General features: G+C 38.8%; 1 protein-coding gene across 2 annotated transcripts in view; it reads left to right on the top strand.

The window, feature by feature from the left end:
- The window catches only part of fstl4 (follistatin-like 4), a 176,199-nt gene that overhangs the window by 101,773 nt on the left and 49,250 nt on the right, over positions 1-25,176 (top strand). For both annotated transcript variants that reach the window (XM_054754114.1, XM_054754113.1), the window contains one exon: positions 22,811-23,004. In XM_054754114.1, the coding sequence (XP_054610089.1) occupies positions 22,811-23,004 (194 nt within the window). The remainder of the gene's footprint in view (positions 1-22,810; positions 23,005-25,176) is intronic.

Below are 25,176 nucleotides of genomic sequence, written 5' to 3'. Positions count from 1 at the left end.
GTCGTTAAAATTTTCAAACTATTTCAACTTGTAAGTTTTCTTCACGCAATTATGCCTTCATTCCCAAAATATTTAGACTTTTTTCTCATAACATTAAAACTTTTTTTGCAACTTCATTTTCCAAAGCGTACAACTTCATTCGTTGTGTTTTGTCTTTTCTTTTATATTAAAACTATATGCTACTAAAATACGTGTATTTTCTGTCATACATTTTTTTTCTCTTAATCATTTCACTTTATTCTTATAAAATCATTGCAGATTTTTTCCATTTTTGTTGTTGTTGATCTTTTTTTGTTTTTTTTTGTTAGATTAGAATGTGCCGCGGACCAAAAAAAACAACAACCACAGTACCGCAAATGGCCCCTGGGCCGCATTTTGGACACCCCTGATACAGCTTTATTCCAAAATGGATTAAAATCATTCTTTTGTTCAAAATTTTACACATGATACCCCTGAATGGACAAGCAAAAATATATATATAATATACAGTATATAATAATATATATATACGTACTGTATATGTATATATAATTTTTGGCAAATTTACTAAAACTAAGAAGAGTCGTGTGTTCACACCCTTTGCTGGAAACTTTGTTGGCGCACAGCCTACTTATTGTCCCGGGATGGGCTGTAATGTCCAAACTATCCAACATGTGGTCACTATTCACTTGAGGATGGAGCGTGTTGTATTTTCCTGTCGAATTTGCCCGACACCAAGTACAGCGTCGCGTGTCACCGTGCCCTTGGCGCTCGCTATTAGCGAGTGCAGCACTTGGAGGCCAGCGGGTCTATTTGCATCACGGAGCCCGCACAAGTCGCTGACTACGGAGACGCGTCTAATTCGAGGACCCACAGGGAGATGCGACCCTGAAAGCTGCCTGAGGAAACTTATCGGCGCGTGTTATTGGTTTTTTTGTAGCTGTTTTTTTAGCTCATCCCTCATGATTTCCTCAGAGAACACGGCCAGGAGGGACGCTTTCTTTACTGTTGTTTTCAGCATTGCTACAGGTGGCCCTGGGAGGACGGGCCCAGGGCCATGTCTGTGCTGCCCCCTGCCTGCTGGCAACAACGTTCATTTAGAACAGGGGCCCGGGGGACATTTGCACCTCGTGGCTGTTTTTTTGTGGCCTCACGACACATTTAAAAAATATAACAGGAAAACTAACAGAAAAAATGACAATAAAATCAGCAGTAATTCTTTAAGAATACAGTAAAAATATGAAAAAAAAAGTTGTAATTTTACAAGAATAATGTTGTAATATTATGAGGAAATCAACATCATTTTAGCAGCATAAAGCTGAAATATTAAAGAAAAAAGACATGACTTTTTTCAAGTTAGAATGTTATGAAAAATAACAAAACAATGAATAAAGCTGGTATTTTTTCAAAATGAGGTTGCGGAATAAAATTATAATTTTATGAGACTAAAGTCAAAATACTGTGGGAATAAAGTCATAATTACGAGAAAAAAGATTTACCAGGACAAAGTTGAAATAGTTGGGAAAAAAAAAACAGCAGAAAAGGAAAACGCTGCTTTAATTTTTTAAGAATAAAATCCAAATATTAAAGATAAAAGTTGTATTCTTACAGAAAAAAGTCACAATAATAAAGTCACAGAATAAACTCATATTATGAGGAAAAATAACATCATTTTAGTAGCATAAAGCTAAAATATTAAAGAAAAAAGACATGACTTATTTCAAGTTAGAATGTTGTGAAAAATAACAAAACAATGAATAAAGCTGGTATTTTTTCAAAATGAGGTTGCGGAAAAAATGATACTAAGTAAAGTAAGTACACAAGTCAAAATACATAAAGTCATAATTACGAGAAAAAGATTTACAAGGACAAAGTTGAAATAGTTGGGAAAAAAACCCAGCGAAAAGGAAAAAGCTGCTTTAATTTTTAAAGAATAAAATCAAAATATTAAAGATAAAAGTTGTATTCTTACAGAAAAAAGTCACAATTTTACGAGAATAAACTCATAATATGAGGAAAAATAACATCATTTTAGTTGCATAAAGTTGAAATATGAAAGAAAAATATTTTTTTTTACAGGAGTAATATTATGAGAAATAAAGCAAACAGGGAATAAAGTATGCCTTTTTAAATATTAGGTTGAGGAAAAGGTTACAATATTATTGGCATAAAGTGTAAATATTATGGGAATAAAGTCAGAATTGCCAGAATAAAATTTACAAGAATAAAATTGAAATAGTTGAAAATGAAAAAAACACCAGGAATAAAAAAAACATCTGTACTTTGGCGAGTATAAAGTCAAAATATTAAGAGAGAATAGTTGCATTCTAACCAGAAAAAAGGTCACAATTGTATGACAATAAGGTCGTATGATGAGGAAAAATCATGTCATTTTAGTAGCGTGGAGTTGAAAGATTCAAGAAAAATGCTCTTTTGCACTTGTAATGTTACGGCAAACAAACAAAACAATGAATGAAGTTGCACTTTTTGGAATATTAAGTTGGGGGAAAAAGTTATATTACGGGCATAATAATATGGGAATAAAGTCATAATTACCAGATAAAAATGACACGAACAAAGATGAAATAGTTGTAAAATAATAATAAAAAAAACACCAGAAATGAAAAAAAAAATTGCTGTAATTTTACGAGAACCAAGTCACAATATTAAGAGAAAAAAAATGCATTCTAATAAGAAAAAATATGCTATTTTCTGAGAATAATATTGTAATATTATGAGGAAAAATAATGTCACTAATGTAAAAAATATATAATTTTTTGACAGTTGTAATATTATAAGAAGCAAACAAAACAGTGAATAAATTAGCAATGTTTGGAAAATTAGGTTGGGGAAAAAGTTAAACTATTAAAGACATAAAGTCAAAATATTATGTGAATAAAGTCATAATTTCAAAGTTGAAATAGTAGTAAAATATTAAAAACACAAACACCAGAAATCGGGAAAAAAAAGCTGTAATTCTCCGAGAATAAAATAAAAACAAAAAGACAAAAAAGTTATTCTAACAAGACAAATGTATGATGATAACGTCGCATCCTGAGGGAAAATTTAGTAGCGTAGAGTTGAAATATTAAAGAAAAAGACGTTTTTAGGTCACAACGTTATGAGACACAAAGAAATTTTAACCATTGGAAAATTAGATTGGGGGAAAAGTGCTAACATTGTGGGAAAAAAGTCATAATATTACGAAAAGAAAATTGACAGATTATTGCAGAAGAAACTTGAAATATTTGGAACATTTTCATAAAAAAAACAACAGCAAAAATGGGGGAAAAGGGAAGGGAAAAGAGTGAATTTGATATGAATAATCGGCTTCATCACCTCTACGACAAAGCCCGGAAGCACTTTTTTCTAGACATATATTTCACTTTTTGGCATTTCTTTAGAAAATATCAAAGTGGCAAAGTTGCATCCTTTCATTTTTCACATTTTTCACAATGTGGCCCTCGCTGGGACAACCTTTGGACACCCCTGCTTTTATTCATGAATGAGTTCATGTCTATTTGGTTTCCAAGATCATCATGTGGACAGTACACAATCGCAGTCATGTGCGTGTTTATCTCCTGTTAGCGTTAGCCGTATGGTCCTTGTCAGCCTTATCTACACCACGCCTGTGTGTCCTTGCGTAGCGTGTGCGTGTGTTTGTGCGTGTGTGTGTTTGTGTGTGGTATCGTGTGCTGGAAGTAGAATACTGGCGTGCGCTGGAAACAAACACTCTGCAGCTTCTCTAATTGCCTTGGAGGAGCAGCTCGTCTGCTAAAAATGCCAACGCACACACACACACGCACACACACACACACACGCACGCACACACACACGCACACACACGCACACACGCACAACGCATTAGAAAAAGTGTCATTTCGCTCTTGCCTGCGGGGTCATTCGTTACGCCACTTTAGCGCGGCCTCCTGTGAGTGACACACACCGCAGTGGCGTCCTTTTTAGTGCAAAGCAGGCACGCGGGCGAGCGTCCCCGCAGCTACACTTGACTCTCGCACGCGTCCTCGGAGCCGTGACCTCGCCGTCCAGTCCTCAACTTTTGTCCTCGTGTCCTCTCTCCTCGTTTCCTTTTCTCTTGCCCGCTCATCCACTTTCAACATGGGCAGCATCCCTCACTCGTCAATCAGGAGTTTGTTCTGCAAGCTCCCAGACGAGGCAAAGTGTGCTTTTTCATGATGTCTATCAGTAATATATGTCTACATAATCAGTTTATGTGTTTATGAGCACCAAACGTGATCTTCCTCGCTGGTTTGGAGGGACGAGGGGCTCAAACGCGCGCTTTTTCAAGTTGCGTCTTTTCATGGCATCGTGAAGGAAAAAGCTCCTTCCTCATGGACGTGATACCACCTCCGACCTGACCTGACCTGTAGGCCCGCCCCATGTATACGCAAAAACACAGGCTTCTCTACACATTCTAAAATAAAGCCCTGCCAACTCCCCATCAGCTACAGACGTATTGCAGTACTACGTAGGAAGCAGTGTGAACATGCAATTAGCCCCATCATGGAGTGTATTACTACGTAGAAAGTAGCGTAAATATACAATTAGCATCATCGCATAGCCTAAACATGCAGTTAGCCTAATCGTGTAGCATATTACAACACAGGAAGTAGCGCAAACATACAGTGCAATTAGCCTTATCATGTAGTGTATTACTACACAGTAAGTAGCAAAAACATAAAATTTGCCTCATCATGTAGCGTATTACTACATATGAAGTAGTGTAAACTGACAATTAGCCTCATCATGTAGTGTATTACTACACAGGAAGTGGCAGAAACGTAAAATGCCTCATCGCATACCGTATTACGACACAGGAAGTAGTGGAAACTGACAATTAGCCTCATCACGTAGCGTAAACATACAGTTAGCCTCATCCTATGGTGTATTGCTATGCAAGAAGTAGTGTAAACATACAATTAGCCTCATCATGTCGCGTAAACATACAGTTAGCCTAATCGCATCGTGTATTACTATGCCGGACGTAGCGTAAACATGCAATTAGCCTCATTACGTAGCGTAAACATACAGTTAACCTCATCCTATAGTGTATTGCTATGCAAGAAGTAGCGTAAACATACAATTAACCTCATCATGTTGTGTAAACATACAGTTAGCCTAATCGCATCGTGTATTACTATGCCGGACGTAGCGAAACATGCAATTAGCCTCATTACGTAGCGTAAACATACAGTTAGCCTCATCGCATAGTGTATTACTATGCAGGACGTAGCGTTAAACATACAATTAGCCTCATCATGTCTCGTAAACATAGAGTTAGCCTAATCGCATCGTGTATTACTATGCAGGACGTAGCGTTAAACATAATATTAGCCTCATTATGTAGCGTAAACATACAATTAGCCTCATCATGTAGCTTAAACATACAGTTATCCTATTACTATGCAGGAAGTTCATGTAAATGTGAGTTTAATGAACGCCGCTGATCCTCTAAATGTTTCAATGAAATGGGCTACTTATTGATAAGAGGCTGCAGTTAATAGAGTGCTCTTCTAGCGCACGGCCCCCCGTGGACTAATGAAGCATCTTATGTATTCAGCTGAGGGTGAGGATCAGGCGTGTGTAGAAAAAAGGTGATATGTGCATTTTATAAGGTAACGTAAGAGGTTTGTGTGTCGTTAATGCAACTGTTAGCTCGTAATTGACTGTAAGGTTATGGTGGTGGTGATGCTAGCTGAGGGACACCAAACAAACATCAAGAAGACTGAAGAAGAAGAAGAAGCATGGTGAGCATCAAGTTCCTTGGTGCCGGTTTGGGAAGTGAGACCACTTCACAGAGGACAGCTTTGTAAGACAGCAGGCTTCGCTGCACATCTTAACACCAAGCCAAGCGTCCATCAGTCAGCCACAGATGTTGGCTCGTTAGCAAAAAGGCTAAGATAGCACGATAGTCTGGTAATCCTGCGTTTCCACTTTATTCTCGGAACATTTGGACTTTTTTCTCATTAGAATACGACTTTTTCATATTTTGACTTTATTCTTGTTTTTTTTTCTACCTCTGCCCTTAATTAATGTATTAATTTTCCAAATATTTCAGCTTTCTTCTTCAATCAACTTTGCACAGTTTCTTTTTGTAATATTAGGACTTTATTTCATAATATTTTGACTTTATTTCATAATATTCTAACCTCTCCCCCAGTCTAATATTCCAAAAAATGAAAATGTGTTTGTTTCTCGTAATATTACAACTTTTTTAAAACATATTTTATCTTTAATATTTCCACTCTATGCCAGTAACTTATTTATTTTAACTTATTCTTCGTTATTTTTCCTCCTAAAATGACCAGTTAATTCTTGTATACCTTTTTTCTTGTTGGTATACGACTTTTTTGTCTTCATTTTTTTTGCTTTATTCTCATAAAATTCCTGGTGGTTTTTTTTGTTTTCCATTTCTGCTGTTATTGTTTTATATATTTTACAACTATTTCAATTTTCTTCTTGTAATTACGACTTTATTCCCATGAAGGGTTGACTTTATTCCCATAACATTATAACTTGTTCCGCAACCTAAATTTCCATAAATTACAACTTTATTTCTTGTGGCTTCTAACAAATATTATTTTGTTAGAATACAGTTTTTTTTCCCCTTGGAATATTTTGACTTTACTCTAAACAAAAAAAAAAATTATATCATATATATATATATATATATAATTCTTAATTAATCATTAAGATCATTAATCATTCTTAATCAATCAATTATTAATTCAGAATTATTATACTTGTATAATTCAGGCATGTCCAATATTATCGTCCCGATATTGGCATAAAAATGTAATATCGGGCAATATCGGTATCAGGATTGTTCCCAATAATGAAATCGGATAACAAACATAACGCTCTACAGAGTGTAGGTCTATGGCCTCCCGCATTTTCCGGCGCGCAAATGATGATCTCATCAAACCGCCTCTCAAGCGTGTAAACAACCGTGAGTGGCTAAGCAAGCTAGCTCGCTCCTTCCATCCAACCATTTTCTATCCTCACTTCCGGGAATATTAAAATTAGGACAGTCCGTGGGGACGTCCGTGAAAATTCTGCTTTTTCACATGATATCGAGTGTCTTTTCATTCGTGGACATCTTTGTTAGGTAGATTACTTCCTCTTCAATTCCGTATCAGAGTGTTGGATCACCTCGATTCATACGACTGCTTGAATGTTAAGTCCAACTTGAAGCCTTTCAAACTCATGGATCGGAGCTTCAGGACAAGATACAAGGTTTCTTGGATATAAATTCACTTGAACATCCATCTGTAGATGAAATTTCGTTCAAACCTGATATATGTTCATTTCGGCCCGGAATTGCCGTGCACATGCAATTGGCAGTGCGGCGTGGAAACAAATACGGTACATCGTGCTGCTGCACGACGAGTGCTCGGCCTGCATGAAAATGATGACACTTGATTTTCTTCCCTGGACTTTTGGATGATCAAAAAAATGTAAACGGCTACTCTGTTGACTTTGAAAACCAAAGTCACAGCCTAAGCCTCATTGCAAGCGTTTCTCAGATGTTCTACGATGTTGTTTACAGCCAAGAAGCTAATCGCTGATGCAGTATCCATTAGCTTCACAGCAGACACTGTATGAGCTAATTCCACCACAGGAGATACGTCACGTTACACGCATCGGCATCGGCATCGGCATCGGCATCGGCATCGGCTGAAATTGAGAGTTGGACAATCGGCATATCGGCAAAAAAGCCAATATCGGACATCATTTAACTTTCTTATTGTAAATATTCTTTGTCTTTATGACTTTATTCCCACAATATCTCGACTTATATTCTCGTAATATTATAATTGTTTCAGCAACTTAGTTAAAAAAAAATTATTATTACTATTTTTTTAATAATTTTTATTATTTAAAATTACAACTTAAAAAAAACTGTCTTTAATATTTCAACTTTGTGATACTAAAATTATGTTATTTTTGTTTTTCTTGTAAAATGACACCTTTTCCTTTTTTCTGAATATTTCGACGATATTCTTGTAAAATCAGTGCTAATTATTTTTTGCTGTACAGTGTTCCCTCGTGTATCACAGGGCACGGGGTCCCAAAACAGCCCACAATAAGTGAAATCCACGAAGTAGCCAACTTCGTTTTGTTTACAACGATTATGTATGCTTTAAGGCTGTAAAACCCCTCAACATACACTTGATACACTTTTCTCTGTCAGGCATGAACATTTTCTCACCTTCTCTCGTGTTTAAACACTCAAAAAAGTTCAAACCTTTGATTGAATTTGAATGATCAACCTACAGGTCGGACACAATCAATGATTAAGGGACTCGTGTGTATTTCACTCCCGTGACCGCCCCTTTTCGTCCTGGCGCCGTTCCGCTGTACTGTAGCGTTTTTGTGTCCTTGTTAAAACATTGCTGCCGTAATCCTCCTGTTGCAGTCCTCCTACTTCCAACCGAAGATTCAATTACAAGCTAGCAAGCACGCGAGCTAGCGATGACACAGGAGACAAGGCAGCGGCAGGAAGAAGATTGATTGACAGTGGTCTCCGGCCAATCAGGATGCAGAATACAATGGCTGGTGCATACAGGTGCGAGAGGGAAGAGAGACACTGAGGAAGACAGTCAACTTCCCACGATGCAGTTCTTCTTAAAGGGCCAGGCTCGGCCTGTAACAGCTTTCATACGACGTAATTAAAAAAAAAGCACTATATAAAAAGTCCGCAAAACAGCGAATGCTCGGAAGGTGAACCGCGATAAAGCGAGAGGACACTAGTTTTTTGGGTTTTTTTTAGGTTTCTTGTTACATTTTTAGAATGTGCTGCGGGCCAAAAAAACCCCAGAAACTGCCGCCGGCTGCAAATGGCCGCCAGGCCGCACTTTGGACAAGAACTCATTATTATTCTCCATAAGATGTCTTTTTTGTTCGTATATTTGGGTTTAATTGGACTTACATGGCTTCCTACGGGGGAAAATTGCCTCGGTTTTTGTTTTTTGTTGGACCTTTTGGAAGAAATGAATAACAAAAAGCGGCGTTCCACTGCATGGGAAAGGTTGACCCCCCCCCAGGTCTCTGAGGCATGTTTTTTGGAGAAGCTTCTCTTTTCTTTTCCCATCTCTGGACTGATTAAGACCTGCTAACCTGTCACCGTTAGCCTTGTTCTTCTTGGATGAGCCGGGCCGGGCACGCCCCAAAGCCCCAAAGCTGTGGGCCCCCATGACGCCGCCACCCCGCCGGTGTGAACTGGATGAAAGTGGAATTTAAGGCTCTCCTCGCTGTTGTTTTGTTTGGCAGACGTTTGAGGTAAACGAGGAGGAAGGCGATCACAGTCATGATATCTGTTGAAAGTAAGCGTGAGCTAACGTATTTCTTGATGGGGTTTTTTTCCCCCGGAATGAAATTGTGGTCCTGCCGGGGCGCTCGTTAACCTTCATTTACACTCATGATGCCCAATCTGTACTGGGAGCCAATGTGCACGACCAGGTGGAGGTCAGTGATTAAATGGCTGTCTTGTAGCGAGGCCGCCATCCTACTTTTGCCTTCAGTGGGCTTGTTGCCATGGGAACGCAATGGCAATGACACCTCAGCCCGTGCATGTGCGTGTGTTTGTGTGTGTGTGTGTGTGTGTGTATACAGTAGGTCGCCAGTGTACACAACCTCCAGAGGCCGTAAAAGGCAAGTCTTTATGTTGTTACATCTTCCACAATTAGCCTTCCCAAAGCCTCAATGAGCGGGAACAAAAAGTGATGTATCGTATGTTCATCTTCAAATGATAGCACGACACGTTGCATTTGAAATGCTGATTTATCTCCATCGGCGAGAGGAGGAGGAGGAGGAGGGAGAAAGCGAGATAGAGATTGGGAGCCCGCGTCTCGGCCTGCGTAGATCAAATAGATTGCGTTTCTTCTCGCAGGCTCGAGGGCCGCGGAAAAAATTAAAAGTGGAGGTGAGGGAGGGGAGGCGATGGCCGATTGAAAGAGAATTTGTGAATCGATCCGTCGGGAGGTTCTTCGATCACCTCGCTAGCAAAATATACATTATATATGTGGCGTGATTCAATTTAATTATTTTATTTAATACTAAAAATCCATAATTGCCATACTTCCCCTACATAACGGCCTGGAGTGTCTCGTGATTCAACTGCAGAGAGTACCAGGTGGTGTGCTGTGGTGTTAAGAGGTTAGCATCCAGCAAAGGTCGTCTACACGTCGATCGCGATCGACCAGTCAGCCTTTGGGACTTGGCGGGAATCCATCCATCCATCTTCTATGCCGCTTATCCTCACACGGGTCGCGGGAATGCTGGAGCCTATCCCGGCTGACTTCGGGCGAGAGGCGGGGTACACCCTGGACTGGTCGCCAGCCAATGGCAGGGCACATATAGACAAACAACCAATCACACTCACATTCATTCCTATGGACAACTTAGAGTCACCAGTTAACCTAACATGCATGTTTTTGGAATGTGGGGGGAAACTGGAGTACCCGGAGAAAACCCACACACACACGGGGAGAACTGTGTTGCCAACATGCTAACCACTAGACCATGGTCCGTACAGTGCCCTCCCCTCCCAGAGAGTGGCACGCATTTTGACCAGTGAACATGCGAGAGCATGCATATGGGCTCGCCTTGCCCCACAAGCAACAAGCATTGAGCGACAAGCGTGCACAGGTTGAGCTATACTGTAAATGTAGTGTGTCTATACTAGGGCTGTCAAGAACAACGCGTTAACGGCGGTAACTCATTTATTTCATTAATCACATTACATTTTACAGCGCAATTAACGCATCCGCACCAGCGCGAGCACGCCTCTCTGTGATGACGTCCCACACAACGCCATATGCTTAGTGCTTATAACTCCAACTCACACTTCCTCGTTGTCATTACAAGAACGTGAGATGCATTCAGGGACACTCCGAACGTCACAGAAACGTCTTTGTAATGTGTGTGTGCGTGAGTCTAAATAAACAGGAAGGTAAAGAAAAACATGAAGAGGCTATACTCATCTTAATTCGGAAGTACAATTTGCTGAATTTAAGTATGACATCTTTGAATGCAACACTCCATTGCTCATAATAACGCGGTTTAAAGTGTGATTCAAATGTTCTGCTACTATTAAAAAGGCTAGTGTTAGACAAATAGATTTTAGACTTGTGTGGTATCTTTTAGCTTGATTGACATATTCAGTTCATTTGGAGCTTCTAATACGTACAAACATATACTGTATCATCCTGTCTGTCTTTTATCTTTCTTTTCATGAAATACAGTAAAAATGGGCATCTTTCACACATAGTCGGTAATGGTGATTAATCATGATGAATTAATTTAAAAACCGTGATTAATCTGATTAATTTTTTTCATCATTTGGCGGCTCCACTACAGTACTGTCGTAAAACCGCGTGTACACCGCATTCAGTATCCATTTCCATGCCCATATTTGGGCACGTAGATGATCCCGCCCTACAACAGGTGTGAATAAAAGGTACAGTATAGTGTGTGTTTTTTTTCAAATGCATGACACACTTGAGAGCTGTGGAATAGACAATACGATACTTAAGACATCCAATAAATGGCAGTGGTTGAGTTGTAGTTGACGTGGGATAGTTCCTGGTACGGCTGCACAATACTCGATCCTAAAACCTTGTTTCGCTACCACACAGCAAAAGTAAACCCGCAAAGTTTAGATTTGGAATGCATCATTATTGGAAAATAACTTTAGAGCGTCTATTTTATGAGCTGCTCCCCACAAAGTGAAGTCATTAGCCCCAATTCTTACTTTAGGTCTCCGTCTGCTGACGCGCTTGCTTCTGTTCCGTCTGAAACTTTCCCGCCTTTGCGCCTGGTTTGATTAAATTCCTGCACTTTGATGATTATCTCGCCACGCACTCCTCAACTTTTCAGGCCTCTCTTTTATTCTCTTTGAGCTTAGCTTGGTTTTCCGACCGGGCTTTTGGACGTGTCGTTTTGTAAGGCACGGCTTTGGACGTCTCGAGGAAGTCCATATTTGGTCGTGTTGTCAAACAGCGCACGGGCAAACTGCGAAAGCTTTTTGATGAAATGGCAAAGCTCGTCTCATTGGGCGACTGAGAGATGATGATAACGGCTGGCGAGGCGCTGAATGAGCTCGTTACGGCTGCTGATGGATTGGTGAGAGGTTCCGCTCCAGAGCGTTGGTCCCTGCCCAAACGCTTCCAGCGCTCGGCCTCCTTCCATCCAGGTGGTCCAGGCAAACACTCTTCATCATCGGGACAACAGGATGGAGTGCTAAGACAATATTTGGACTGTGTGTGTGTGTGTGTGCGTGTGTGTGTGTGTGTGAGAGTCTCCGATTGTACAAACGTGACTTCCTCACCACCTCTGCCCCGCCCCTAACTGGATTAGCCCACCCCGTATATACAGGACAACCACCACTTTGTAAAAAAAAGCAGGCTTTGCTACACATCTTAAAATAAAGACCGGAGCTTTGTCAGCCATCCGTCAGTCAGCTACAGACGTGGGACCTGTCATTTTGAGCCTTTTTCTTTTTCCACAGCAACTAGCCCAGCGGGGTCTCCAAAGTGTGGCCCGGGGGCCATTTGCGGCTCGCGGCTATTTTGTGATTGGTGGACGACACATTCTAAAAATGGCATTTAACAAGAAACCCGGGAATGGGAAAAATAAGCAATCATTTTTATAAAAGTAACGTTGGAATGTTATCAGGAAAAACGATGTCATTTTAGTCGCATAAAGGTGAAATATAAAAGAAGGTTATGTATTTTTAGTATCATGAAGAACAAACAAAACAACAAATAAAGTTGGGAAAGGGAAAAGGGAAAATTAGGTTGTGGAAAATGTTACAAATGTAAATTACAAATTTTATTGCAATAAAGACATAAATATGGAAAGAAAATTGACAAAAAGAGAGTTGAAATAGTTGGAAAATAAAAACAGCAGAAATGGAAAAAACAGCTTTAATTTTAGGAGAATAAAGTCAAAAATAATAAGAGAAAAACATTTTTATTCTGAAGATAAAAGTAAGTTACAATTTCACAAGACTAAACTTGTAATATTACGAGGAAAAGTTGATCATAAATATTATGAGAAACAAACAAAAGACGTCATTTTGGGAAAATTAGGTTGAGTTAGAATACTACGGGAATAAAATCCAAATATTATGATAATAAAGTCATATTACGACTACAAAAATTGTGAAGATTATTTGAAAAGCAAGTTGAAATATTACAAACTTTAAAAAAAACAACGGCAATATTAATATTATGAAGAAAAATAACGTCATTTTAGTAGCATTAAGCCGAAATATTGAAAAAAAACGTATTTATTAATTTTAGGAAAATTAAAAAGTTCTAATGTTACGAGAATAAAGTCCAAAATTTTATGGCAATAAAGTCATAATTATGAGAAGAAAATGTAGTTGAAATAGCTGGAAAAGTAAAAAAAACAAAACAACATCAGACATGGAAAAAAAACTTGAAAAGCTTATGAGAATAAAGTCAAAATATTAAGAGAAAAAAGTTGGATTCTAACAACAAAAAAAGTAGAATTTTTACAAGAATAAGCTTGTAATTTTAGGAAGAAAAATATTGTTGTCGTTTTTAGGGAAATTATGTTGGGGAAAATTGGGAATAAAGTCGTAATATTACAGTTGAAATATTTGGAAAATTTACAGAAACAGTAAAAATGGGGAAAAAAGAGTGAAGTTGATATTAATAATAGGCTCATTCACCTGTTTGACAGCCTGAGATGCATTTTTTTCTTGGAGCATATATAACCTCCTAGCATATCTACATTGACATTACGTCACATTTTCATTTCTACGTGAACCAACTCAGGAACCTGACTAGTCAGGCTTGCAGTTTCATGTGATTCGAATGTCAGTCAATCAACTTCCGAGGGCCATCCAGGTTGTGGACGAGCTTCCTTTTCCATCGTGTGACACCAAAAGTCATTTCTTCATCCTTATCTTATTTCATATTCAACTCTCTCTGAACCTTCATGAAAAAGGTTGAAATGTGGTTATTTGTGGCGCTGATCTCACAATGCAGCTGCTTTTTTTGTGTGTTTTTTCTGCCAAACTCCAGAGATTTGCCATCATGTGCGCTAATTAATCAAGTGGGTGCAATTAATGGTGAATATGGAAGGAAGGAAGGGGAATATGAGTAATTAGCAGCCCAAACACAGGATTAACTGTCATCTTCCCCTGGGGTGCAAGACCCAAATATCAATAATGAAGCCCCCAAAAGACAAAAGTTGTTGTTATTTTTCTACAATTGCGCAATTTCCAAGCACTGTTCGGCAACTCCGACAGACGTTTATGAAATAAAACGACCCGAGAAGAAATGTTCCATCATTTTCTCCTCCCTCAAAGATGAAATGATCGATTAAGCGAAAGAAAGTGAGTTGCTGAAAGCAGGAAAAGATGGAGTCCGTCTTTGTCCAATCTTTCGGTGATGAATGTGCTGCTGAACGTCCCGCTGACGCGGCTTAAAAGTGACCCGCAGTGCTCGGCATTTTTATTTTACCTTCCTCACGAGCAGACAAGCACCATCTGATAGTCCACCTCGGCTACCTGGGACATATTTTGGTGGGATGGGGCTGAAAACCAACAGGGATCTTGCTGTGACAAAGAACAATAAGCGCCTGAAAGTTTGCATGCGGTGCGATCGCTTGGAAATTGAGGCCGCATTACAAAAACATTATTTTCAAAGCAGCTGATAATGAAAATAATCACACAAAACAAAAAAGAATAAATAACACAACAGCGAGCAATTAACATTGTTAGCACTCCCAAAAATGAAAAACACTAGAAGTTAGCCCTCCTCTGTACATCACGGTACCAATCTTGCTAGGTGTTAGCATAACAACTGTTAGCATGATACCATTTAAACTATTCTCATGTGACACATTATCTGCCTCGCATGGTGTGATGTCAAATGCATCTAGATATAACTTAGCACTAGCTCCTAGCATATGAATTGTTAGCATGTTAGCAGTCTGCACAGCAGATTGAGATTTAGCACTTTCGCTACCTGTCCATTAAAGTCAGCGATGCTCCCATGCTAACGCAGTGCATCCACGCATGCTAGCATGCGAGCTGTTTGCGCAAGTTAGCTATTAGCGTTCCACCTTGCCGGGATACTCTCAAAGTAGTAGTGTCATTCTGCACAGCAGATTGAGATTTAGCACTTTCGCTGCATGTCCACTAAAGTCAGAGATGCTCCCAAGCTAGCTGTTAGCACTGTTAGCATCACCATCTCGAGACACTCGAGAGTTGCGTTAGCGCCTACATGTACGTTACATGAGTCTTTCTTAACTGTCAGCATATAAACTGTTAGCATGTTATCACTCTGCACAGCAGACCAAATTTCAGCAGGGGTTTTTTTTTCTATATATTTTTATTTCATGATTATTTTACCTGCTTAGCTTTTGGATGCAGGCTTGCGAGGGTTGAGAGAGTCCCTCTGTGAGGCAAACTTGGTTCATTTTAATTAAAAGAGTGAAGGAGAATTGAATTAGAATTAAAAAAAAAAAAAAGTTAGCGACGACTCAACGTGTGACTCGTGTTTTATGGGCCGTGGCGGCAAATCAGTTTTTGTTTGTTTTCATGTGATGGAGTGCCACTTAAACTGATGAGAGATTGAAGATGGTGGAGGTGTGACGCACACACACACACACACACACACACACACACACACACACACACACACACACACACACGTTGCTCATTTAGTAACAAGTGTGAGTCCTCTGTGCGGTCCTCTCCTGCTTGCAATGAGTTCATCCCGACCGTGCGGCCTTGTAAATAATGCAGATCGCCAGAGTCAAACGCACTCGTACACGGCCGCCACGCATGCAACCAGAGCAACACGCGCGCTAACAACGGCAGCATAGCAAGTACGAGACCCACAGGACCAACACATGCAAACATTACGCATCATCTTGTGCTTGGAGGTGCCTTCGGGTGTCACTTGAAAATACGCCACTTAGTGTGATGTTTGCATTTAACAGCTGCCGCCTTTCTCCTTATTAGGATATCATTTACATCCATTGTGGGCCACGGCTGTTTTTTTTAAATTTACATCATTAAACAAGAAAAAAAAAAAAAAAAACAGCAAAACTGCAGTCATTTTACAAGAATAAAGTCAAAATATACCAAAAAAAAGTTGCAATCTAACATGAAAAAGTTGTAATTTTATGAGAATAACAGTAATATTATTTTATTTTAGCAACATAACGTTGAAATATTAAAGAAGAAGGACATTAGTTGTTTTTTTTTAATCATAATGTTATGAGAAAGAAACAAAACAAAAAGTAAATAAAGTTGTAATTTTGGGAAAATTACGTTGCGGAAAAAGTTACAATAGGATAAATAAATATTATTACATATATATATATATATATAAAAAATACAAATATTTTGATAATAAAGTCATAATTCTAAGAAGAAAATTACAACAAGAAAGTTGAAATAGTTGGGGGGAAAAAAACGCTGTAATTTTATGAGAATAAAGTCAAAATATTTACACAAAAAAGTCACAATTTTGCAAGAATAAACTCATAATATTATGAGGGGAAAAAATTCATTTAGTAGCACAGAGTTGTGATGTTGTATTTAAAAAGTGGTGATATTATGAGAAACACACAAAACAACAATAGTTGTCATTTTTGGGAAATTAGGTTGCGGAAGAAGTTACAATGCTGCATAATTTGACGTCAAAATATTATGAGCATGACGTCATAATTATGAGAAGAAAGCGTTTCTAAGAAAGTTGAAATAGTTGGAAAATAATAACAAAAAAACAACAGCAGAAATGGATGGAAAAAAGGGTTTCACGAGGATAAAGTAAAAATACTACGAGAAAAAAGTCATATTTTCATTTTACAAGAATAAACTTGGAATATTATGAGGAGAAATAATGTCATTTTAGTAGCATGGAGTTGAAATATTCATGAAAAAAATGTTAATGGTAATATTATGCCAAACAAAGAAAAATAAATAAAGTTGTCATTTTTTGGAATTTTAGTTTTGGGGAAAGTTATAATATTATGGGAATAAAATCCAAATATAAATGAAAGGAAATTGACGAGGAGTATTTAAGAAGAAAGTTTAAATATTTGTAGAATTGAAGACAACATTGGCATCAAAAATGTGAGAAAAAAGAGCAAAAAACGTGAGCGTTTATTCTTAGCAAAGCTTCACAAAATATCAAATATCCTTTCATTTTTCACTGACCCTCACTGGAAAAATCGTTGGCCACCCCCCCGTTGTAGTTCCCCATTTGCCATCACATACACGACATTTTTAACCCAAACGTATTTTTTACAAGTTTGTATTTTATTTGTTTGCTTTTTCCCCAAAACAGGTCTTTTTTTTTGACACTGATCCTAATCTAATGTTTACAGCGGTCACGTTTATTGCAAATGTTGATGCCAAATTCAGAGGAGACGCCAACGTCAAGCTAGCAGGAGGGTTTGGAGGGGGAGGAGTGAGCCGGCGCACAATCCATGCTTTATTAACGTGTCAAAAATGGAGGTTTTCACGAATGTAACTCCGGTGAGGGCCGTACTACAGATGAGTGCTAGCATGATATCAATGCATGATATCATGCATTGATATCATGCTGATATCAATTAAATGTAGCGAGGTCAGCACCTCAACGCATCCGCACCGAGGCCTCGTTTATGCATTTATTTATTTATTTATTTCATTCCAGACTTTGACCAGCAGTAAATTGTGTGACCTCGTTAGCGGCGGCGAAATGAGCAAACGTATGTGCGGTGGCGTGCTTGTTTGCGCTTTGTTAATTTGCTCCTTCATTAGCTGTGTGTTCTGCTTAATGGTCTGTTCAGCCTCCATTTCTACCTGCCGGCACACCAACACTCTTTTTTTTTCCACGGCGCCGGCATTGTTTCCCTGCGCTGCCGGCTAAGAAAAACCATTTCATACTCGGTGTTCTTCCGGAAAAAAATAATGACAAAAAAAAATAAAAATTATTCCAGTTGCAGTCAAAGATCAAAGACACACTTTCCGAGAAACGGGAACACTTGTTTATGTTGTTAGTGACGGCAACGAAACCGAATGTAAAGGAAAGCACCTTTTTTGGGCCGTTTGTTTAGCAAAAAACACAAAAACATGACAAAAAATGTATGTAAGTGTTGAATAAATAATATGAATGAACATATAGTAAGGCATGAAAGGATGCAAGTGTGCCACTTGGATACTTTGTAAAGATATGCTGAGAAGCGATAAATATGTCAACAATTTCAATACTGATATCAACTTCACTCTTTGCTGCTTTTTTTCTATTTTTTTCTGTTTTGTTTTTCATTTTTCCAACATTTCAACTTTCTTCTTCCATAATCTTTGGACATTTTCTGCTCAGAATGTTTTCACTTTATTCCCATCATGTTTATATCTAACTTCCCCCCCCCCCCCCACACACACACACACACACACACACACACACACATTTTCCCCCCAATTTTCCAGAAATGATGACTTTATTTTGTTTGTTTTGTTTCCTCATAATATTACGACTTTAAAAAAAAAGAAAACACTTTTTTTTTCCTTTAATATTTCAACTCTACACGAAAACATGATTTTTCCTTGTGAATTGCGGGAGTATCCTCCTAAAATTGCGGCTTTTTTTTCCTTCATATTTTCACTTTATTCTTGTAAAATTAAAACTGTTTCTTTCCATTTCTGCTGTTGTTCCCCCCTCCCCCACCCCCCCACTATTTTAACTTTCTTCTTGTAATTTTTTTCCCTCATACTTCCGACTTTCTTCCCATAATATTTGGACTTTATTCTTGTCACATTTTTCCACAGCCTCATTTTCCCAAACCTACAACTTTATTTGTTCTTTTGCTTTATTTCCATTCTATTCTGACTTTACAAAAATGAAGTATTTTGTAGTTATTTCAACTTCCTGCCACTAAAATGACGTTATCTTTCCTGATACCATTACAACGTTATTGTCATAAAATGATGACATTTTATTGTTAGATTACAACTTTTTTTCTCTCGATATTTTGACTTTATTCTTGTAAAATTACTGCTGAGTTTTCCATTTTTACAGTTTTTTTTTGTTTTTTGTTTTTTTTTAGTTTTCTGGATAAATTGTATTTTTAGAATGTGCCGCAAATGGCCCCCAGCCCACACTTTGGACGCACTTTGAAGTAACATTTATTTGTTGTTTTTGTTTTTGTTAACCACAGCAGAACTGGTAATAATTATGATAAGGACATAATAATAATAATAATAATAATAATAATAATAATAATAATAATAATAATAATAATAATAATAATAATAATAATAATATTAGTAGTAGTAGTAATAATAATAATAATAATAAAAATAACCATAATGATAATAATAATAGTAGTAGTAGTAGTAGTAATAATAATAATAATAATAATAATATTAGTAGTAGTAGTAATAATAATAATAATAATAATAAAAATAACCATAATGATAATAATAGCAGTAGTAGTAGTAGTAATAATAATAATAATAATTATAATAATTATAATAATTATAATTAATGTCATTTTACAAAGAATTTTAAAAAAATTAATCAGTAAACTATTTTGTAAATATTATATTATAATAAAAATTATTATAATATATGTATTATCATTAATGCAATTATTATTTAATAAAACTGTACAATTCCAGGATAGCAACTTGCAAATATTATTTCTAATAATATTTTTAATAATATTAATATTTAATGATATTTATATTATTTTTATAATTGGATTGAGAAGGTTTTTCAATATGAAACCGTGATGTGGACGAGGAGATGACTTTTGATATTTTCCCATTGCATTATTTTGTCTGTCCGTCTACGCTTTCCCCACAAGGTCAGCGCTGTAGCGATGGCGCACAACATCACGTCGTTTTTACAAGCCGCATTCTCGAGGGGCGAGCAGCTCGCCGGCTGCGGCGAGATGGCTCCACAGCAACGAGAGCGACCGCTGCTACCAAAAAAAAATGTAATTACTGTCGGAGCTTGTTGGAGCTCCCAATCAATTAGCGAGAGTAGAAGCTGGGTAATTATTTCCAGCTAAAGACGATTCTACGGGACGGTCTGTGATTATTACCTCCACCAAGCATCACACTATCACTTTCCTACCACAGCTACATGTTAACATGACCCCACTTGCTGGTAAATTGACCCATGCTGTGCTGTTTTAAAATGTAAAACTTGAACTGCAAGCTGTTTTTTTTTTTTTAGCTTAAAAAGTGTAAGCATTTTAGCAAGCTAGCATGACCCGCTTTTCTACCATAGCAGAGAACATCGCAACGTTTTCTGTTAAAATCTTTAAAACATGTTAGCATGAAATCACTTCCGGGTAATGACTACACTTTGTGTTGTTTTAAAGCAAAACTACAAGCTAATGTTAAGGTTAAAGAGTTCACTTTTAAGCGTCTAGTTAGCATGACATGATTTAGCCTAAAACATGTTCGCCTGACCTCACTTCCTGGTGAAAAAATCCCTTCTGTGTTGTTTTAAAGCGTAAAATACGAACGGTAAGCTGTTGTCAGACTTCAAACGTGCAGTTTTAAGCATTTTAGTGTGTTAGAATGTTCCGCTTTCCTACTAGAACTGTTAACATTTGTAGTTTTTGGGTCAAACGTGGTAAAACATATTAGCATTACTCCACTCTCTAAAAAGTAAAACATGAGCTGCAAGGCTTAAAAAGTGCGCTTGTAAGCATCAGGCAAGTTTTTACGACACACTTTTCTATTATAGTAGTGAATATTGGGAGTTTTGGATGAAAGTCTGCTAAAACATGATAGCATGACCTCACGTCCTGGTAAAAAGCATCCGCCATGTTGCTTTAGCGTGTAAAACATTGACTACAAGTTGTTTTCAGACATAAAAAGTGCACTTTTAAGCGTTTTGGTGAGTCAGAATGCTCCGCTTTCCGATTAGAATGGTGAACATTAGCAGTTCTCAGGTCAAACCTGCTGAAACATTGTTAGCATGACCTCACTTCCTGGGAAAACGATCCCTCCTGTGTTGTTTTAAAGCCTAAAATATGAACGGCAAGTTATTGTCCGACTTGAAAAAATGCATTTGAAGCATTTTTTCCTGCTAAAAAGCAAGTATGAGGGGCTTTAAAAGGATTTGATAGCGGGTCACCGTGAGCTTGATTCACAGCAGGGGAGCCTTTTGTTTGTCGGAGAGCGTGCACGTATGCATAAACATAAAGGTGTGTGCATATTTTCTGGGCGCTAAGGCACAGCGGGCGGTGGTGTTGTTGCGCTTGAAGCCATGTCGCGTTGCGCTGCGCTGACATCTCCAAACATGTCTCGACGCCTCCCACTGCTAAAGTTTCATTTGGGATTATTGGCGCCTCGGTTGATTAGCGTTGAAAGTTGCGGAGCTGCCAGCTGAGACTAGAGGGAGGAGGGCGGACGTCACCTCATGGTTTATTCATGGGGGACGGAGTCGTCACTCCAGCATCAGTCAAAAAGCTTTAGCGGAAGCATGAAAAGACGACTGACACCAGTGAAAAGATCGCCCCCTCCTCCCAGCTGTCGTCTGCCGTTTATTTACTCTGTCGCTATCAAGTCGCTCGCAGCATGCGGCGGATGTGTTTTCGGCCGCCCTAATTGATTCCGGGAAGTGTGAGCGATAAATAAAACCGCCGTGCAATAAAAAATTTGCTCAAGTCTTATGGTGCAAAGGTTAGAAGGTAATCCCGTCACAACAGAAAAAAGGAAGAGGAGATTCAGACTCCCCAAATGTCCTTGTTTACCTTCTGTCTTCTTGGGATTAGCGCTAATTACGTGGGAGCTGTCAAACTGTGCACATAAGCCAAGACTCGTCTTTCTGCTCCACACGTTTAGGCTGCGTTCGCACTTGAGTTAAAGGTACCAGTAATTAGGGTTTGACAAGCGAGAAGATGCGGCTGCATGGGTATCAGCCTCCTGGATGGATAAGAATCAGATTGTAGAGACAGGCACCAGGTATCGCAAGACTAGCAGCCGCTTGACAGGCCCACACCGTAAACTACTGAGTCAGCATTAATAGCGCCGATGAGCTGATGATAAACAAGAGTACCACACACGCGACATGCATGCGCTTTCACACCAACGGCTGAGTAGCGACGTTTTAAAGCGCATGCAGCGCTAGATGAAGCTGGCAGATACCAAAGCCGTGACTGCCATCTTCTGGAGTTCATTCAAAAACTGTGTCAGGAGGTTGCCTACAGCCACAGATGTCATTTGCTTTGGTAGACCTGGCGACTATAGGAGACTCTAGGAGGTTCATTGACTAGAGGCGTTCATTGGAGCATTTACGCTGAGCCGTAGATTACTTTGACACCAAAAAGTTATACTATTATGAAAATAAAGTCAAAATGTTAAGAAAAAAAAATCTGATTCTAACGAGAAAAAACGTTGAAATTTTGCAGGGATAATCTGTATAATAATGTTGTTTTAGTAGCAGAAGTTTTAAAGAAAAAATACATTCTTTTTTAAAAGTCATAATATGAAAAACAAACAAAACAAAATAAAGTTGTCATTTGTAGAAAATTATGCTATGATATGGTAATAAAGTCAAAATATTCTGGGAATGAAGACAGGCGCGGCATTACGGGAAGTTACTCTTTATGTGGACATCCTTCCATCCAGACTCATTCTCCAATATGGTTTCCCCCTTTTGGGGGGTCCCAAAACCCCCAAAATAAATGAAAGTGCCCCTTGTTCATGTCCCCGTCCCTATCTCAGTTCCACTGGGTCGTTTCTTGAATGGAGTTCAGAGATGAAGTTGACAGGGATCACGATGCTTGTCTTCTGTGTGTTTGTTTGGCATAGCGGGCAACGCCTGCACCATGTCCGAGTACAACCGTCTGAAGAGCATGCTGCTGGACATGAAGGCCACACCCGGGAACGTCAGCAAGCAGAGCCAGCAGGGGGACATGGAGGAGAGGAGGGTGCTGGTGGACACCATGTTCAAGTACCTGGACGTCGACCATGATGCACGACTGGTTGGCGAGGAGCTGGAGAAGGTTTGTTTGATTGGCAGTTAGTTATTTTAGATGAGGGAGTAGGGGGAAAAGAGAAAAGTTGATGTTAACAATAGGCTTCTTCACTGGGCTCTGAATACTCGCTAAATGTAAAGTTCTTCATTGGCAACTCTGATCCTTCCTGCTTCGTCTTCTTATTCCCAGGCAGATCAGGTGAGTATGAGGTGTGTTTCAAAGCGGAGGTGCGATGCCACCTGCTGTACAGAGCTGGAAAGACAAGCTACATTCACACAGTCCCGTCCTAACGTGTTTATGAGCGAGGGCCAACAGGTAGCGCCAAATATATGATGAAACTTGATGAAAGTCACGGATCGATTATTGCTCCCTCGCTATGAATGAATTAATAAATGATGGCTGTTTTGTGGTAGACTATGGTTTATTCTTCATCAAAACATATTGAAATAGAAGTGGTATGTAGTATTGTGGTCACTAGGCGGCAGTAATGACACAAACCATTAGCTTACATGACATTACCTTAACACTGCATGAAGTCATGAAGTCAGCCATGGCATGTCCCACATCATAGAGTGAAAAAAAAGTTATCCTCCCATCCCATGTGGAAGTGGTACGTTTTTGGCTTCTTAAGTTTAGAAGAAATAGCCTCTAGGCTAACTGGTTAGCTCGCTAGCTCGCAGCCGTCTCGAGCCCCTGCAGCATAAGAGCTGCAATGTGGTGTAAACAATGAATAATAGGAGCGTAAAGGTGACTAAAAGGGTGTTATTTCATGTCTACAGGGCTCTAATAATCTTACTAACAAATAATGTTAAAAAAACACCTCTCATTCCATGAGAAAGTGGTACGTTTTCGCCTTCTTTGCCCTTCTTCCCCTCTCCGTTTGAAACACTTTCTTAAATTTAGAATAAGTCAATTGGAGAGGCAAATGAATTAGCTTGCAATGCTAGTGGTGGCCATGTGTTATGTCCCTGCAGTGATCCCGTAGCCTGAGCAATATGGTGTAAACAATGAATAACAGGAGTTTAAAGGTGAATATAGGGGTGTTATTTCATGCCTACGGGGCTCTAATAATGCTAAAAAAGTGTATTTAAAAGTCATTAACAGGTTTTCTATGCTCTAATTATGAAAATATTCCATTTATTAAAATGTAATCCTATATCACGGAAATTCATTTAACTCGGTCGGGTCTGGAAGCAGTTAACCGCTGTGAACGAGGGACGACTGTACGGCATTTTTTTCCCTCATTCATTCAAATGCCGATCAAAGGAAATTGATCTTTTCAGACCATGCATTTGCGATTACCCGCAAATTTTCCATGCCATAACAAAAACATTGGCAGCGTTGAAGTTGCAGTATGAATAAATGCTGCCAAATAGAGAGAAAGAAATAAAACATTGCAGTAATTAATCTTCCGTCACCTCACTGCGACTGTCAGCAACACCACGCGTGTTTAAAATTAAAAACTCTGAGTGATTTATGGCCCGACTTTTCGAGGCAGCAATAATAAAAAAAAACATTTATTCCTGCAGAGCTTCATGGAGATGCAACACAAGATTAGCATCAATTCTAATGTTGACACCTAGGAAAGAATAATCATATAAGACGATTTTGTCCTGTGGAAACGTGCCTAATTCCTTTAGTCGTCAAATAAAGATCAATTCAAAGATGAATTCCAGTCGCCCCTCGAGTCACAGATACGACCGCAGATGCTCTTTGCTTCCTCACGCTCGGCTCAGACGCTGTCAGCGACCGCACGGCTGCAGTCCGCCGGAGGCTAAAGAAGAAAAAAAACACAAAATTCACTTTAATCTGCCTGGACACGTGCACGCTGCCGTGCACAATCAACTGCAGGAGATAAAGATACACCAGGACGGGGTTGGAGGCATTTTGAGCTTTCTGAATCATAGCTGAATCCATTTGATAAAAGCAGCATAAACCACAAAAGCATGAATGGAAAACACAAGTCAACAAATACTTCCATTTATGTGCAGTCGATGCATTTGGTTGGATTCCAGCAGCTTCATCTACCACTGCATGCGCTTGAAAATGTCTCGCTACGCAACCTACCTCAAATGCCCAAATTAACGCCTCTATTCAATGAACTGCCGGGTCTACGGCATCCCCCAACATTAATGTTGCTGGTTCCATCCTCCGTCCTCCCGTGACCGTGTGGAAGTAGCCTCGGGCAAAACACTGAAC

This window comes from Dunckerocampus dactyliophorus, chromosome 16 (assembly GCF_027744805.1).
Source record: "Dunckerocampus dactyliophorus isolate RoL2022-P2 chromosome 16, RoL_Ddac_1.1, whole genome shotgun sequence".
In the NCBI taxonomy this organism is placed as follows: Eukaryota; Metazoa; Chordata; class Actinopteri; order Syngnathiformes; family Syngnathidae; genus Dunckerocampus; species Dunckerocampus dactyliophorus.
Note: the sequence above shows the minus strand (reverse complement) of the source record. Positions and strands in the feature narration are given on the sequence as shown.